Consider the following 16,070-nt stretch of genomic DNA (forward strand, 5'->3'; position numbering starts at 1 on the left):
CACGGACCAGGCAAGGAGGGCATTAATCAGAGATGCAACAAAGAGACCAAAAATAACCCTGAAGGAACTGCAAAGCTCCACAGCGGAGATTGGAGTATCTGTCCATAGGACCACTTTAAGCCTTTCACACTACAGAGCTGGGCTTTACGGAAGAGTGGCCATAAAAAAAGCAATTTCTTACAGAAAAAAAATTGCAAACACGTTTGGTGTTCACCAAAGGTGTGTGTGACTACCCAAACATATGGAAGAAGGTGCTCTGGTCAGATGAGACTAAAATGTAGCTTCATGGCCATCAAGGAAAACGCTATGTCTGGCACAAACCCAACAACTCTATCACCCCAAGAATACCATCCCCACGGTGAAGCATGGTTGTGGCAGCAACATGTTGTGGGTATATTTTTCATCAGCAGGGACTGGGAAACTGGTCAGAATAGAAGGAATGATGGATGGCACTAAATCCAGGGAAATTCTTGAGATTTGAGACTGGGACTGGGACAGAGGTTCACCTTCCAGCACCACAATGACCCTAAGCATACTGCTAAAGCAACACTCGAGTGGTTTAAGGGGAAACATATAAATGTCTTGGAATGGCCTAGTCAAAGCCCAGATCTCAATCCAATTGAGAATATGTGGTATGACTTAAAGATTGCTGTAGTGTAACCCATCCCAACTTGTAGTGTAACCAACGTAACCCATCCCAACTTGTAGGAGCTGGAGCAGTTTTGCATTGTAGAATGGGCAAAAATCCCAGTGGCTAGATGTGCCAAGCTTATAGAGACATACCCCAAGAGACTTGCAGCTGTAATTGCTGCACAAGGTGGCTCTACAAAGTATTGACTTTGGAGGGGTGAATAGTTATGCACGCTCAAGTTTTCAGTTTTTTTGTCTTATTTCTTGTTTGTTTCACAATACAAATGATTTTGCATCCTCACAGTGGTAGGCATGTTGTGTAAATCAAATGATACAAACCCCATAAAAATCTATTTTAATTCCAGGTTGTAAGGCAACAAGATAGGAAAAATACCAAGGGGTGTGAATATTTTTGCAAGCCACTGTATAGCCTGATAGCAGTCTATAGACAAGGAGAGACTGCAATCCACACTTTGGTTTTGCTTACCTAGCCAATGCCACCAACTGCTAATATTTTTTTTTAAATACATGATTGAATGAAAGGAAATGTATCTGTAGGGATAGAAACAGCACTTTCTTGATCAAACAAAAATCGTTGCTGCACAACTGTTTTCAGGTCTCTCCAGAGATGTTCGATCGGGTTCAAGTCAGGGCTCGCTCTGGCTGGGCCACTCAAGGACATTCAGAGACTTGTCCCAAAGCCAGTCCTGCGTTGTCTTGTGTCATGATGTTGGCCTGGGGGTAGGTTTATGACAGTCATAAATACTCCCCCCCCCCCCTTTTTTCCTCTCTCTACCCTTCTGATGTTACATTTGCAAAACCATTGGTTAACATAGAGATTCTGGGAACATCAGAAGGTGGGGGGAAATTAACTATATTCTGGTAATCCGACCAACTGAATTTATGCAGTGGTACTTAATGAATATGATGTCAGTTTGGTTGTCTTCTGAGACATTCTCATCAATGATAAGATGACATAAATTCTACAGTGGAAAGTCTACACATCAGAGTAATCGGATTCACATGGAATTGTTCTTGAATTTAAATGTTTGAATATGAAATTATTTGTGATGGGATGAAATGTGATTTTAGCTTCTAAAATGTGAGATTTGGGTTTTCATGAGTGAATTAGGCCCGACTCAGTGGATCCGCCCACGTGAAGAGACATAGGTTGTAAACTATGAAGCACACACCTTTTCTCCCTTCCTATATAAAGCCTTGACGACAATGTAACCTTCTGTTCCGAGAACGTGAGGACGACGGTCCGATGTCAGAATGGTTCAGATAATAACTACAGAACGAAGCCAACATCAGTGTGAGCTTTGGTTGCGAATGGTATGAACTTTGAACTCTTATTCACTACAGAAGTGATACCTCCTAGCCGTTGAGTTAGCAACAACCGCTGCAAACGTGGGTTAGGAAGGAACAGACAGAGTATCCCGTCTATCACACAACGACGTTACTACAACGTATCCAATTGACAACCAGAGACATCCTTCAAAGGACTCGGTTGGGCAACACAGCCTTCCATCTACCACCAACCTACCGAAGCGCAGCTCAGAGTAAATATTTATTGCATTTTCCTTTTCCAAATGGGTGGTAATTTAGAATGCATAAGATACTGTATTTACGATAGCACAGCTTCACCCTTTGTTCCTCAGTCTTCCCGCTCTTTCACTCAAACCCAGACCCTTTTCTTTTGTGTAACAATCTGTCATATCTGTTCCGCCCGCTAGGGACGTTTTCCTTTATGACGTAATTTGTAATCAAGTTATGATTTAATTATGTGTATGTGTATTTCTGTGTGATTAGTTAGGTATTTAGTAAATAAATGATTAAACCCAATTTTGTATTGCTGATTCAACTTGTTAGCCAGGGTTCGTGCAGATAACCAAGAATTTACAACTTTCAGATGCGACTGAATTAAGATGACGATTAATATTGACTGCTATTGATGTAAAATATTACTAGGTCTTTAAGAGTTTATTTGGAAGATAACAGCTCTATAAATATTATTTCATGGTGCCCCGACTCTCTAGTTAATTACATTTACAGGATTAGCTCAATCAGCTAATTAATTAATTTCGGATACATTATTTCATAGCATAGCATGTCATATCACTTAATCCGGCATAGCCAAAGACACGACACTTGGCTGTGTGCTTAGGGTCGTTGTCCTGTTGGAAGGTGAACCTTCGCCCCAGTCTGAGGTCCTGAGTGCTCTGGAGCAGGTTTTCATCAAGGATCTCTCTGTACTTTGCTCCATTCATCTTTCCTTCGACCCGAAGTAGTCTCCCAGTCACTGCCACTGTAAAACATCCCCATAGCATGATATTGCCATCACCATGCTTCACTGTAGGGATGGTGCCTGGTTTCCACCAGAGGTAACACTTGGCATTCAGGCCAAAAAGTTAAATATTGGTTTCATCAGACCAGAGAATCTTCTTTCTCATGGTCTGAGTCATTGTGCGGCTGTCATGTGCCTTTTACTGAGGAGTGGCTTCCGTCTGGCCACTGTCATAATGGCCTGATTGGTGGAGTGCTGCAGAGATGGGTGTCCTTCTGGAAGGTTCTCCCATCTTCACAGAGGAATTCTGGAGCTCTGTCAGAGTGACTATGGGGTTCTTGATCACCTCCCTGACCAAGGCCCTTCTCCCCCGATTGCTCCCTTTAGCTGGTTTCTTCCATTTAAGCCACCGTGTTATTGGGGACCTTCAAAGATGCATAATTTTTTTTGGTTCCCTTCCTCAGATTTGTGCCTCAACACAATTCCGTCCCAGAGCCTTACGGAGAATTCATTCGACCTCATGGCTTGGTTTTTGCTCTGACATGCACTGTTAACTGTAGAACCTTATATAGACTGGTGTGTGCCTTTCCAAATCATGTCCAATCAATTGAATTTACCACCGGTGGACTCCAATCAAGGATGATCAATGGAAACAGGATGCACCTAAGCAAAATGTTGAGTGTCGTAGCAAAGAGACTGAATACTTACAGTGGGGCAAAAAAGTATTTAGTCAGCCACAAATTGTGCAAATCCTGTAGTTTTCATCATAGGTACACTTCAACGATGATAGGCAAAATGAGAAAAAAAATCCAGAAAATCACATTGTATGATTTTTAATTAATTTATTTGCAAATTATGGTGGAAAATAAGTATTTGGTCAATAATATCGCTGAATTTTTCCATATGCACAAAAAGTCTATTTCTCTCAAATTTTGTGCACAAATTTGTTTACATCCTTGTTTCACATTTCTCCCTTGCCAAGATAATCCATCCATCTGACAGGTGTGGCATATCAAGAAGCTGATTAAGCAGCATGATCATTACACAGGTGCAACTTGTGCTGGGGATAATAAAAGCCCACACTAAAATGTGCAATTTAGTCAGACAACACAATGCCACAGGTCTCAATTTTTGGGCGAGCGTGCAATTGGCATGCTGACTGCAGGAATGTCCACCAGAGCTGTTTCCAGATAATTGAATGTTCATTTCTCTAACATAAGCTACCTCTAATGTTGTTTTAGAGAATTTGTCATTACGTCCATCCGGCCTCACAACCGCAGACCACGTGTAACCACAACATCCCAGGATTTCCACATCCGGCTTCTTCACCTGCTGGATCGTCTAAGACCAGCCAACCGGACAGCTGATGAAATTGAAAATGAAAATGTATTTCTCTAATAAAGCCCTTTTGGGGGGAAAAACTAATTCTGATTCCCAGTGGGTGGGCCTGGCTCCCAGTGGGTGGGCCTATGCCCTCCCAGGTCCACCCATGGCTGCTCCCCTGCCCATAATCCATAGATTACGGTCTGATTTATTCATTTCAATTGACTGATTTCCTGAACTCTTAACTCAGTAAATGTATTAAATTGCTGCTTGTTGCATTCATATTTTTGTTCAGTATACATTTTTGCATGGGGTAATAGAAAATAATAGTTAACGTGACTAAATTACACATGGGGAATTTACAGTCATGCTAAATGTATTCTAATCTAAACTGTGCAGAGATGCATGGTTATTAATTATGTCCCAGACCTTCTTCATGACTATGACCACAACGTGCAGTGGCCAAATTATATCTGTTTCAGACAATATCACACATCCTATTTGGTTGTCGAAAAGCATTTACCACCAGGGCTGTGTAGTCCACTGCATCCCAAGCTGAAAGGCCACCCCTCTAAATCATCAGACAGATCTCCTTCTAGCCTATCTAAATATGACTTCCTCTAAACTGTTAATTTCTACCTGAACCCGCATCCTCTGGTCTCCTCTGGGCCATCAGATCCAAACTTTGTCTTTGTTTGAAGAAATCCTTTTACCCATCACATGCCGTCTATTGAGGTCTTCCATAAATAATTCAGACGGTGAAACAAGTGAAAGTGATGACAGCAAAACTGTCTGCGATCTCTCCCTCTCATAAGATCAAAGAGATAGTGGCTCTGTAGAAATGGGAAATTATATTTCCAGATGTCCCCAGGTTGAACGGACACTCATTTGGGCTCTCTGTCTCTCTCTCCCCCCCCCCCCCTCCTCCCTTCCGTTAAGTTGCATACATGTAAATAAACCTCACATAAAGAAAAAAGACTGAATATATTAAACTGCTGAGACGGTCGGAACTGATACACCGCACTGACAATTAAATCATTGTGGAATTGTCAATTGAGTTCAACCTCTACTCCTGTTGTTTGGGCATAAAACCTATTTTCTCAAAAGTAAGTAAATGCCATACTGCTGTTGATATTCTTTTAAAAAGGGTTCCAAAAGGGTACTTTGTCTGTCTCAAATTATAATCCTTTTTGGTTCCAGATAGAATTGTTTTGGGTTCCATGTAGAACCCTTTCTACAGAAGGTTCTACATGGAACCCAAAAGGGTTCTACCTGGAACCAAAAATGGTTCTTCAAAGGGTTTTCCTATGGGGACAGCCGAAGAACCCTTTTAGCTTCTAGATAGTGACTTTTTGTCTAATAGTGTAGATCTGAGGAGACGATTCAATCCACATTTTTTTTACACATCTCGATGATGTGATAAAATGCTATGTCTGCTAACTGGTCACCTATATAAAATAAATATTTTCCGGCATGGGGAAGGGAACAGTACTGGTGCTTAAAATTGGAGCCAAAATGTCAGCAGTGTCAGGACTTATCAATTTAACTTCTCCACCAAAGACACCTCTTCGCTCCTCATCCCATAAGGGAATGGGCCTAATAAAATCACTGTGCCTTAAAAAATCATGTGTCTTCTAAAATCACATGTATGTTAATAACTGTTCAATGGATGTAGGTGTGTGTGTTTATGTGAGGGATGGTGAATATGTATAGGAAGGTGGGAGAGAATGGGTGTGTGTATGCATGCGGTATATGTTGGGCTGGTATGAATGACAGTGGATGGATAGATGGGTGTAAGTGGGTCAGATGAAGGGAGGGTGAAACAAGATGGGAGGTTGGGACAAGCATAGCTTGGGTTGGCAAGGATGGGAGGTTGGGACAAGCATAGCTTGGGTTGGCAAGGATGGGAGGTTGGGACAAGCATAGCTTGGGTTGGCAAGGATGGGAGGTTGGGACAAGCATAACTTGGGTTGGCAAGGATGGGATTTTGGGACAAGCATGGCTTGTGTTGGCAAGGATGGGAGGTTGGGACAAGCATGGCTTGGGTTGGCAAGGATAGGAGGTTGGGACAAGCATAGCTTGGGTGGGCAAGGATGGGAGGTTGGGACAAGCATAGCTTGGGTTGGCAAGGATGGGAGGTTGGGACAAGCATAGCTTGGGTTGGCAAGGATGGGATTTTGGGACAAGCATAGCTTGGGTTGGCAAGGATGGGAGGTTGGGACAAGCATAGCTTGGGTGGGCAAGGATGGGAGGTTGGGACATGCCTTGCTTGGGTGGGCAAGGATGGTAGCTTGGGACAACCTTGGGTTGGCAAGGGTGGTTAAGGGTGGTTAAGGTTGAGAGGTTGGGACAAGCTTGGCTTGGGTGGGGTAAAGGGGGAAGAAAAATGGGAGGTGGAGAGGGATGGGTTTGGCTTGGGAAAGAGAGAAGGAAGGATTTAATTATCCTACAATGTAACTGTAATTATTTTCGTGACTTGCAAATCTGCTGTAAAATGAATAAGAGTTCTGGACAGATTGGGAGAAGATGTGGAGTCATCATTATTCCTTGTTTGTCATTATAGCTAACATTCAATGGTGGTTGTTGGTGAGAGTGGAGAGGGATTGGGATGAGATTACTGGCAGGGCATCAGACACTTTTCTGAAGTACTGTAGGTATGTGGCCTCCACTCATCTCACTTCAGTCTCTCTGTGGACCCACTCTCCCCAAGTACATCCCCACCAGCCACTATACTTTGATTGAATTTAATATAAACTTTCTAATGTATGTACACTGACAAAATCCACAGACTTTTGGTACATTAGGAGAGGAGTTGGCGTTTGAAAGCCCTAAAAAGGCTTAGCGCCTCAAAGTACAAAGTGCATTATGTTTTTTGTGTGTTCAGTTAAATGTCTGCTCCGCTCACACACTCTATATATGGGTCTTTAAATAATAGGGCCAATGTGTGACATGGGGATCGACATTTCTAAATGGTTTGAAACAAAAAATAAAAGATTTTCATGGAGTTCCATATGTGTACTTTGAGGAATAAAATGTAATTGATGCAAATTGACCCATAACTTCACCTATGCAACAACAGAGGCCTAGGACAGGGTTTACCAACCTTGGTCCTCAGGACCCCAAGGGGGGCACGTTTTGGTTTTTGCTCTAGCGCTACACAGCTGTTTCAATGAATCAACTTATCATCAAGCTTTGATTCAGCTGTGTAGTGTGAAGGCACAAACCAAAACGTGCACTCCTTGGGGTCCCGAGGACCGAGTTTGGAAAACGATGGCCTAGAACTATACATCATTTAAGCAGGGTTCATACAGCAAGTCAAATTCAAGGAATTTTGGGGACTTTTTAAACTAAATAGATTTTAGACTAAATAGATTGGATGCATGCATGGCGATCTTTCTGTGGCCTATGTGGCGACGCAGGCACACATAATGAAGCCGTTAATAGCGGTAGCATTAATCTCACTGTCGCTGTTTTTATAACGAGAAAGTGACCAGAAACCAGGTTCCTTTTTTAATGGAAGGATTTGTATGGAAAGTTGAATGAGATGTTGTCTTCCTTATAATAACCGCACAAAATTTTACCGCAACAGAGTAGGTCAACACCCTTCAATCACAAAAACTGATCGAAGATGAAATCACAGGATAATGTATAAATTGGCTACAATAAGTACAAGGACTTTTCAACCACCACATTGAGGTAGGCCTATTCCAGTGCTTGGATATCTGAGCTCCAAATGCAAGTTCAAATAGGCTACTTCAAGACCCATGTATTGTTTCAAATTGCAGGTGTGACGTGGAATAGAACATGAATTTGTCATGCTATTTCATGACCAATTCATATGGTGAAAAAAACCCCACTAGGCTACGTCATTTATTGTCATTATATCCAGGGCAAGAGCACAATTGCACACAGTCGACTCGGGGTCCAATCCAAGGCACAAAAACATATGAAAACATGAACTCATGACCTTTATGCTTTCTCTTTTAAACCTACCGAGACCCTGCTGTAAATCAAGCAGACAACCACAGATGATCAACCTCAATTCGCCAGGGATATTAGATCCAACGTGGATCCAGGCACAACCGTCTTCACCGGCATAACGAATGACACACCAGAATATTCTGGACATTCCTCACAAACACCTTTTTTTTTTTTTACAGCACTTGGGATGTTGTTACATTGCATGCACTATCACAACAGCTGTTAATCACTTGGGCTGTTGTTACATTGCATGCACTATCACAACAGCTGTTAATCACTTGGGATGTTGTCACATTGCATGCACTATCACAACAGCTGTTAATCACTTGGCCGTCATTCGGAACAGTCCTTCCTGGATGAGATGATGTGTGAAACTATCACAATGTAATTAAACAGCTCTACTCCAAATGCACATCCAACAAGTATTATGCATAATTATTTAAGAACCACGTTAATGACAGTATCGATTTTAGGTTTTAAGTATCAAGGTATGCTGACTCTTTTGGTTAGAAGCATTCAATTTTTCAATTGCATTTATTATTTTTGGATTTGTGTGCCCATGAAAATTGTTTTCATCACATAACTGTCACGGTTTTCTACGTGTGAAGGAGAGTCGGACCAAAATGCGGCGTGTAGATTGCGATCCATGTTTATTAAACTGAAGCAACACGAATCTAAATACAAACACTACAAAAACGTAACGAAAACAGCCTAATACTGGTGCACATACACACAGAACAAGGACATCAAGACACTAAGGACAATCACCCACAAAACCCAACACCAAACAGGCTACCTAAATATGGTTCCCAATCAGAGACAATGACGAACACCTGCCTCTGATTGAGAACCATATCAGGCCAAACATAGAACTAGACAAACTAGACATGTAACATAGAATGCCCACCCAGCTCACACCCTGACCAACCAAAACATAGAAACATACAAAGCAAACTATGGTCAGGGTGTGACAATAACACTACATTTCTGAGATCTCAAAACTAACAACTGTCTGACAGCTAGATTTGGGATTGTTACAGGGTTCAAGTTCAATGCCTAATTTAACTGATTCATGCTTAATATATGATATAATGACAATTTATTAGCCTTTTAAAATGATAAACTTGGATTAGCTAACACTAGGTACCATTGGAACACAGGAGTGATGGTTGCTGATAACGGGCCTCTGTACGCCTATGTAGATATTCCATTAAACATCTACCATTTCCAGCTACAATAGTTATTTACAACATTAACAATGTCGACACTGTATTTCTGATCAATTTGGTGTTATTTTAATGGACAAAAAATGGTTTTTCTTTCAACAACAAGGACATTTCTAAGTGACCCCAAACTTTTGAACGGTAGTGCATATATGTCCTTAATCAGTATAAAGGAAGAAATGTTGCTTACTTGTTGAGCAAAATCTAAGATGTAATGTATCCTGATGTCTTCGCTTGCTGGTTCAGTAGGGCCCCCAGAGACAACTGCAGGTCTTGACTGGTGGTCTAGCAATCAGCAACCATCTTCTGGCAGACAGACCGCTCACTCTGAACAAGCAGGAGATGCTGCTCTTGCTTCTTCAGCTTTGCTGATTTAACAGCTTCTGGCAGATCTGAAGACCTGATAGTTGTTCCTCTTGCACTGCCAGCACAGGTCTGTCCTGGGTTTAGTGCTTGAGATGTGGGGCAGAGATCTTCTCCACAGATTTCTTAAGGAAAGACAGCCCACCTTCACGTACCTCTGGAAAATACAGAAATAATGTGAGATCAATAAAAGTAGTGCCAATCGTGTTGGAGGTAAAGGAAATAATCTAAAGATGTTTTGTTTATGCTTTACATAACAGTTGTTGTCATCGATTCATTGTAGAGATGCCACACCACTGCTTTTGTCACAAGAGATGGCAGCAGCTTCCCACCAAAGTGATTGTGTCCTGGGTGGCTTCCTGGTATTATTATTGAATTATCCTCTGCATAGTTATTGAAGTTCACAACTCGCCGCAAGTCCTCATGCTTCAGGTGTAACCTGTGCTTGCTTGGGACAGCTCTCGCTTTGATAGGAGGCATTAGACCATTCTCCTTGTATGACTGGTGGAGTAGAGTCAGGTGTGTTCTACAGGTCTTTCTGATGGGAGGCATTAGACCATTCTCCTTGTATGACTGGTGAGGAGAGTCAGGTGTGTTCTACAGGTCTTTTTGATGGGAGACATTAGACCATTCTCCTTGTATGACTGGTGAGGAGAGACAGGTGTGTTCTACAGGTCTTTCTGATGGGAGACATTAGACCATTCTCCTTGTATGACTGGTGAGGAGAGTCAGGTGTGTTCTACAGGTCTTTCTGATGGGAGACATTAGACCATTCTCCTTGTATGACTGGTGAGGAGAGGCAGGTGTGTTCTACAGGTCTTTCTGATGGGAGACATTAGACCATTCTCCTTGTATGACTGGTGGAGGAGAGACAGGTGTGTTCTACAGGTCTTTCTGATGGGAGACATTAGACCATTCTCCTTGTGAGGAGAGACAGGCGTGTTCTGATGCTGAAAGACAAATTCCAAATACAAATATGTTAGCATTATTATACAATAGATGGCTGTAATCACCGTCAGACACACCTGGCTAACTTGATGAGTCATGTAAGCATCCGGCGAAGTGGAGTCTTTTGTTTAGACATGCTAGCTAAACAATGAACCATAATCCTGATCCATAGAGTACTAGCAATACAAACTGATTGTTATAGCTACCTAAAGTTAACCAAAGAGGTAAAATGTTAGCTAGTTAGCTAGCTAATGTTAGGCTATAACTAGCAATGCAATTGGCTCTCTGAGATAATATTACTACACACATCATACACAATGTTAGCTAGTGAGCCAGAAACCTAACGTCAGCTAGCTAGTTAACAGTAAGCTTTAACTTTGAGCGCTATGAGGGGCATCCTGGGAGTTGTCGTGGGTTCCTGCTCCAATATTTGCTGGTCTTCGAGCTGCAGGCATTAACATTTCCTACTGAGCATTCCAGAGTGGCATATGTCATTGCCTTGCTCTCAGGACAGGCTCTGTCCTGGGCCACGGCCATATGGGAGCAGCAATCAGACATTTGTTTCAATGGGAAAAGCTTCACCCAGAAGATGAGTAGGGTTTTTGATCACCCCATCAGTGGCAGGAATGCTGCTCAAAGACTCATTGCGCTTTGGCAGGGCAGCCGGAGCGTAGCGGATTACGGCATTGATTTTCGGCTGCTCGCTGCTGAGAGTTGTTGGAATACAGAGGCACTTTACTCAGTCTTTCTGAACGGACTCAGCGAGGTTCTCAATGATGAACTGGCGTCTCGGGACAACCCTGACACTCTGGAAGAGCTTATTGTTCTGGCCATCCGGATTGAACACCGGCTTCGGAACGTTGTCATGACAGGACAGATGGATTCCCAAGTTGGTTCCAGTGTTTCTAGCTCTGCTAAGGGAAGCGATTATTCATTTGGGCCATTGCCTTATGCTTGGCCTGCTGGTCCGGTATCCCAAGTTCTCATTTCGGCTCTGGATCCCCCTGATATCCTTCTGAGGAGTAGTTGCAATTGGGACGAACAAGTCTTTCCGCTCTGGAGAGAAGGCGCAGGATTAACGAGCAACGTTGCCAATACTGTGGACAGTCCGGAAATTTCCGGGCCTCCTGTCCCGAGCTGACGGGAGAACGGGTTTGACTCGTCAGTAATTGGGAGAATACCAGCGAGTCAGATACAGTCTCCAGCTGCCGACACGGCATGCACCTTGCTTCCAGCCAACATGCAGTGGGACAATGGGCAGTTGGACATTTCTGCTTTTATAGACTCTGGGGCTACCGGCTGTTTTCTGGATCGCACATTAGCTCGCCAACAGAAGCTGCCAGTCACTAAACTGGACACTCTGTTGTCGGTCACTGCACTGGATGGTCAACCCCTAGGGTCTGGGAAGGTGAAGCAACTCACCATGCCTATTCAGCTACGAGTTTTGGATGACCATGTGGAGCTTATCCAGTTTCATCTGGTGCACTCTGAACTTCCCCTGGTTCTTGGACATCCGTGGCTTTCCACCCATAATCCTCAGATTGACTGGCCTTCAGGAAGAGTTCTGGGATGGAATCTTTCATGCCAATTCACCTGCCAGCAAATCTCAAGACCTTTCCGGTCCTGCTCGTCTGAAGACTTCCAACTCTAGTGTTCCTCTGGCTGGGAGTTACAAGCCTGATCTTTCCTGCGTACCTCGGGATTACTGGGATTTGGGTCAGGCCTTCAGCAAATAAAGGGCCAGCAAACAACCTCCTCACATTCCCTATGATTGTGCCATCAACCTCCTGCATCCAGGCCAGACGGTCTGGCTTCCCTACTAGGGACCTGCCTCTATGCATATAATCTAGGGAGTTGACCGTGTGCAATGCCATAAGAATAGTCCTCCTGAAATTAGTCCATCACAGCCTTTTCCCTCTGACCTTTGTCGATAGCGCCTGATAAATTCAGGGCAGCAATGTTATTGAGAGCAGTAGCAACATATTTGCAGTTCTCCATGGCTAACGTGATATATTTCAGAAAAAAACTGCAGTAGAAAGGATTACACATAACGAACAGTTCATTTTATAGACACAAGATGCTGCACCGCAGAACAATCTGAAAATCATCTCTCAGCATATCCAGCCCCTCATTATCTCAGCCAATCATGGCTAGAGGGAAGGTTCCTGGCTTCTTCTGTGGCTAAACCAACTAGACTCGTAATTTACTAACTTTCTTTGTATTTACAGATGGCCTACATGTTTGTTGTTAAGGCACATGAAAGTTCAAATGTTCCAGAAGGCATTTCTGCCAAAAAACACATTTTGAGAAGAAAATCTAATAAACATTCAATTGTCTTTCCTGTAAAGTCGTGACTTGTGACATACGCCTAGTTTCCTGAAACAAGTCACATATTATTACGATTCAACCCCATAGGCTTTTTGTAACTATAACTAATCCAACTAGAGTAGATATCGATTGTGATACTTATTAATAAGTGACTGAGTAAGATATGGGGGATATACATACCCAGGGAACATCAGCTCTGAAGGCTTTTTCTGCTTCTACAACAGTAAGCCAGAGGAGTCATTTATCACTTCCAAGTCTGTGCCCCATCTCGTTTGCAGTAATTAAAGGGGGCCCATCAGAAACGTCCAACAGGTCTGAATCACCAAATCACCTCGTCTCTCCACCACCTCCAAGCTACGGCGTCGCATTAAATCAAGCCAGAGGAACATTTCCCAAGGCAGCCAGTGGCTTTTAATTTCCTGAAGAACCTTAAAATATCATTCATTACCAGAACTACACATGCATTTTTTTTTTCAAAGTCCCATAAATCAATAGTGTGGCCTGACTGCAATAATTATAACAGGTTAACATGTAATTTCCAGGCTGAGAGGGCTGCCAGAATGCAGAGGCGATGGCTAAGTTTTAGTATATGCAAACGAGGGAATTCAAATAGTGTGCTGAGATAATAATACATGGGAGCAGGTAACAAGGTTTGGCCGATGAATTCTGAATACAAAAGTGGTTGATCTTCCATAAAGCAAAGGAATTCAGCATGTACTCTAATTAGTTATGGGAAGTCTATTATGTTGGAGTGGCAGATAGCTACTGTCCTTGAAAAGGGAATTTATTTACAGTACCAGGGTACTGGGTAGCCTAGTGGTTAGAGCGTTGGGCTAGTAACCGGAAGGTTGCAAGTTCAAACCCCCAAGCTGACAAGGTACAAATCTGTCGTTCTGCCCTTGAACAGGCAGTTAACCCCACTGTTCCCAGGCCGTCATTGAAAATAAGAATTTGTTCTTAACTGACTTGCCTGGTTAAATAAAGGTAAAAAAAAAAAAAAAGTGTTGGCTTTCTGGAATGGAAAGACATCCTGGAGTGGTCCAAAATGTTAACACCTCACACCCTCTCTTTCTCCCCCTCTCACTCTCATCCCCACTCCTCCATCTCTCATCCCTCTTTATTTCTGCATGTATTTCTCTATCTCCCTAATCTCTATATCTCTTCTTCATCTCAGTTGTTATCCTTGTTGCCTCTTCCTCCCACCTGTCATCTTTATCTGCAACATCTCTCTTTTTCACCCTCTTTCACTTGCCAATCTCTCCTTTACTCATCCCCTCTTGTCTCTCTCATCTCCCCCGGTCTACACCTGCTTATCCCGTCCCTCTTAAATCCTCCCTTTCCATCATTCTCTTGGACTTTTTTAGGGTGGAGTGGGAGAGGTTTCACAGAAGGGTATTGTGGTGTTTTTTAGGTAAGTCTCAATAGAAGACATCAAAAGTTAAATCCTTTTCTCTTCTGTCTCCTCCAGCTCCAGACCGGGCAGACCTCCTAAGAGGAGCCAGAGTGTGACATCACCAGAGAACCCACACATCATGCCACACTCTGTCCCCGGCCTCATGTCCCCTGGAACATTCCCATCCTCAGGTGTGTACTGTAGTTACACACAAACAGACAGGCATATACATAAGCACATGCGTTTGCATATGCTGCATGTATATATACACACACACACATTTGTACTCTTACACACACACTAAGTGTTTACACACAAACACACTCTTGCCACTGAAACAATCCTCCATACCCTCAACATCCCCACAGCACTCCCCGCCTCCCTCTAATCTGTCCTCTTAAAGGCAAGCAGAGCGAAGTGACACATGCAAACACACCACTACCAGTCGCTCATTTCAACTCTTTTACACAAAACTGATCCTAAACTCAGAGAAAGAGAGAAAGAGCGAGAGAGAGAGAGAGAGAGAGAGAGAGAGAGACCGAGGGAGATGCCAGTCCAATAAATTGTAGTGGCATCCTTTTCTCTCTGATTATTTTCAGTAGATGTTGCGTTTCGCCTTGAGAGCATTCTAATTAGTGTGATTAATTCCACTCCACTGGTGTATGTACATAGGCATGGTTGATGCTAAAGCAAGCTTTATCACCACAAGAATCAACAACAACCGTTTGTTCCCAAATGCGCCCCCGGGCGAGTCTTATTGCAGCTAATGCTTTTGTTCTGTTTGTGGCTGGTTGCATTGTGACGGCTTTGATGTAAGTGCTCTGATTTACATATTTATTTTCCTTTTTCCTTCTTTACTAATATTGTACCGTGATTAGGGTTTTCTTTACTCTTATTTTTGCTATATTAAACCAAGCAGAAAGAAACCCTGACAACTACAGTGCATATCATTTGCTATGTTTTCTCCGCAACCTTACAAGTTTGCCTCCAAGATTTTGCTGCACTCGAGTAGTTCTGAAAAGCTTCCTGCCTTACATACGTACACATTGTCTCATCTCTTTCTTTCAAAGCCAGAATAAAAACATGCATCTGAGAAGTGTTTCAAATTCAATAGCAGACACAAATTGGCTACGTCCTTAATAATGGAGGCTCACAGATCAACGCCCAGCATTGAACTCTGGGAGTGTGGTGATGTCACAGACTCCATGTGTCTTGTTTGGACTCAAAGGCTATTTGGAACAGCAAAGATGAGAAAGCCATGGTTTTATTTAGTGGAACATAAAGCAACAGAACAGCCTTTTGATATCCCTCCCCTTTAAGCCTGGAGGGAGTCTATGATCTTGACATTTAGTCAGGGTATTCAGGGGAGAGAGATAAAGTAATAGAGTTGTTTTTTTTTTGGTGCAACTGCCTTTCTGTTTGTGGCTGCAAAAGCCAAGATGGCTGAACTTTCTCCCTAACTGGCTTCTGTGGATTGATTATTGTACATATTTAAGGACAAGTTCGTAACAAAGTTACCACAATTTACACTTCAAAATGATGCAACGTGATCATATAGATCATACGTATTTTATTTTACTAGCAATGGAACACA

The 16,070-nt window shown here is 42.7% G+C and overlaps 1 protein-coding gene across 3 annotated transcripts in view; it reads left to right on the forward strand.

Annotated features, from left to right (window-relative positions):
• The window catches only part of dachd (dachshund d), a 334,285-nt gene that overhangs the window by 170,014 nt on the left and 148,201 nt on the right, over positions 1-16,070 (forward strand). For all 3 annotated transcript variants that reach the window (XM_036958501.1, XM_036958503.1, XM_036958502.1), the window contains exon 2: positions 14,552-14,667. In XM_036958501.1, the coding sequence (XP_036814396.1) occupies positions 14,552-14,667 (116 nt within the window). The remainder of the gene's footprint in view (positions 1-14,551; positions 14,668-16,070) is intronic.

Source organism: Oncorhynchus mykiss, chromosome 22, assembly GCF_013265735.2.
Source record: "Oncorhynchus mykiss isolate Arlee chromosome 22, USDA_OmykA_1.1, whole genome shotgun sequence".
NCBI lineage: Eukaryota > Metazoa > Chordata > Actinopteri > Salmoniformes > Salmonidae > Oncorhynchus > Oncorhynchus mykiss.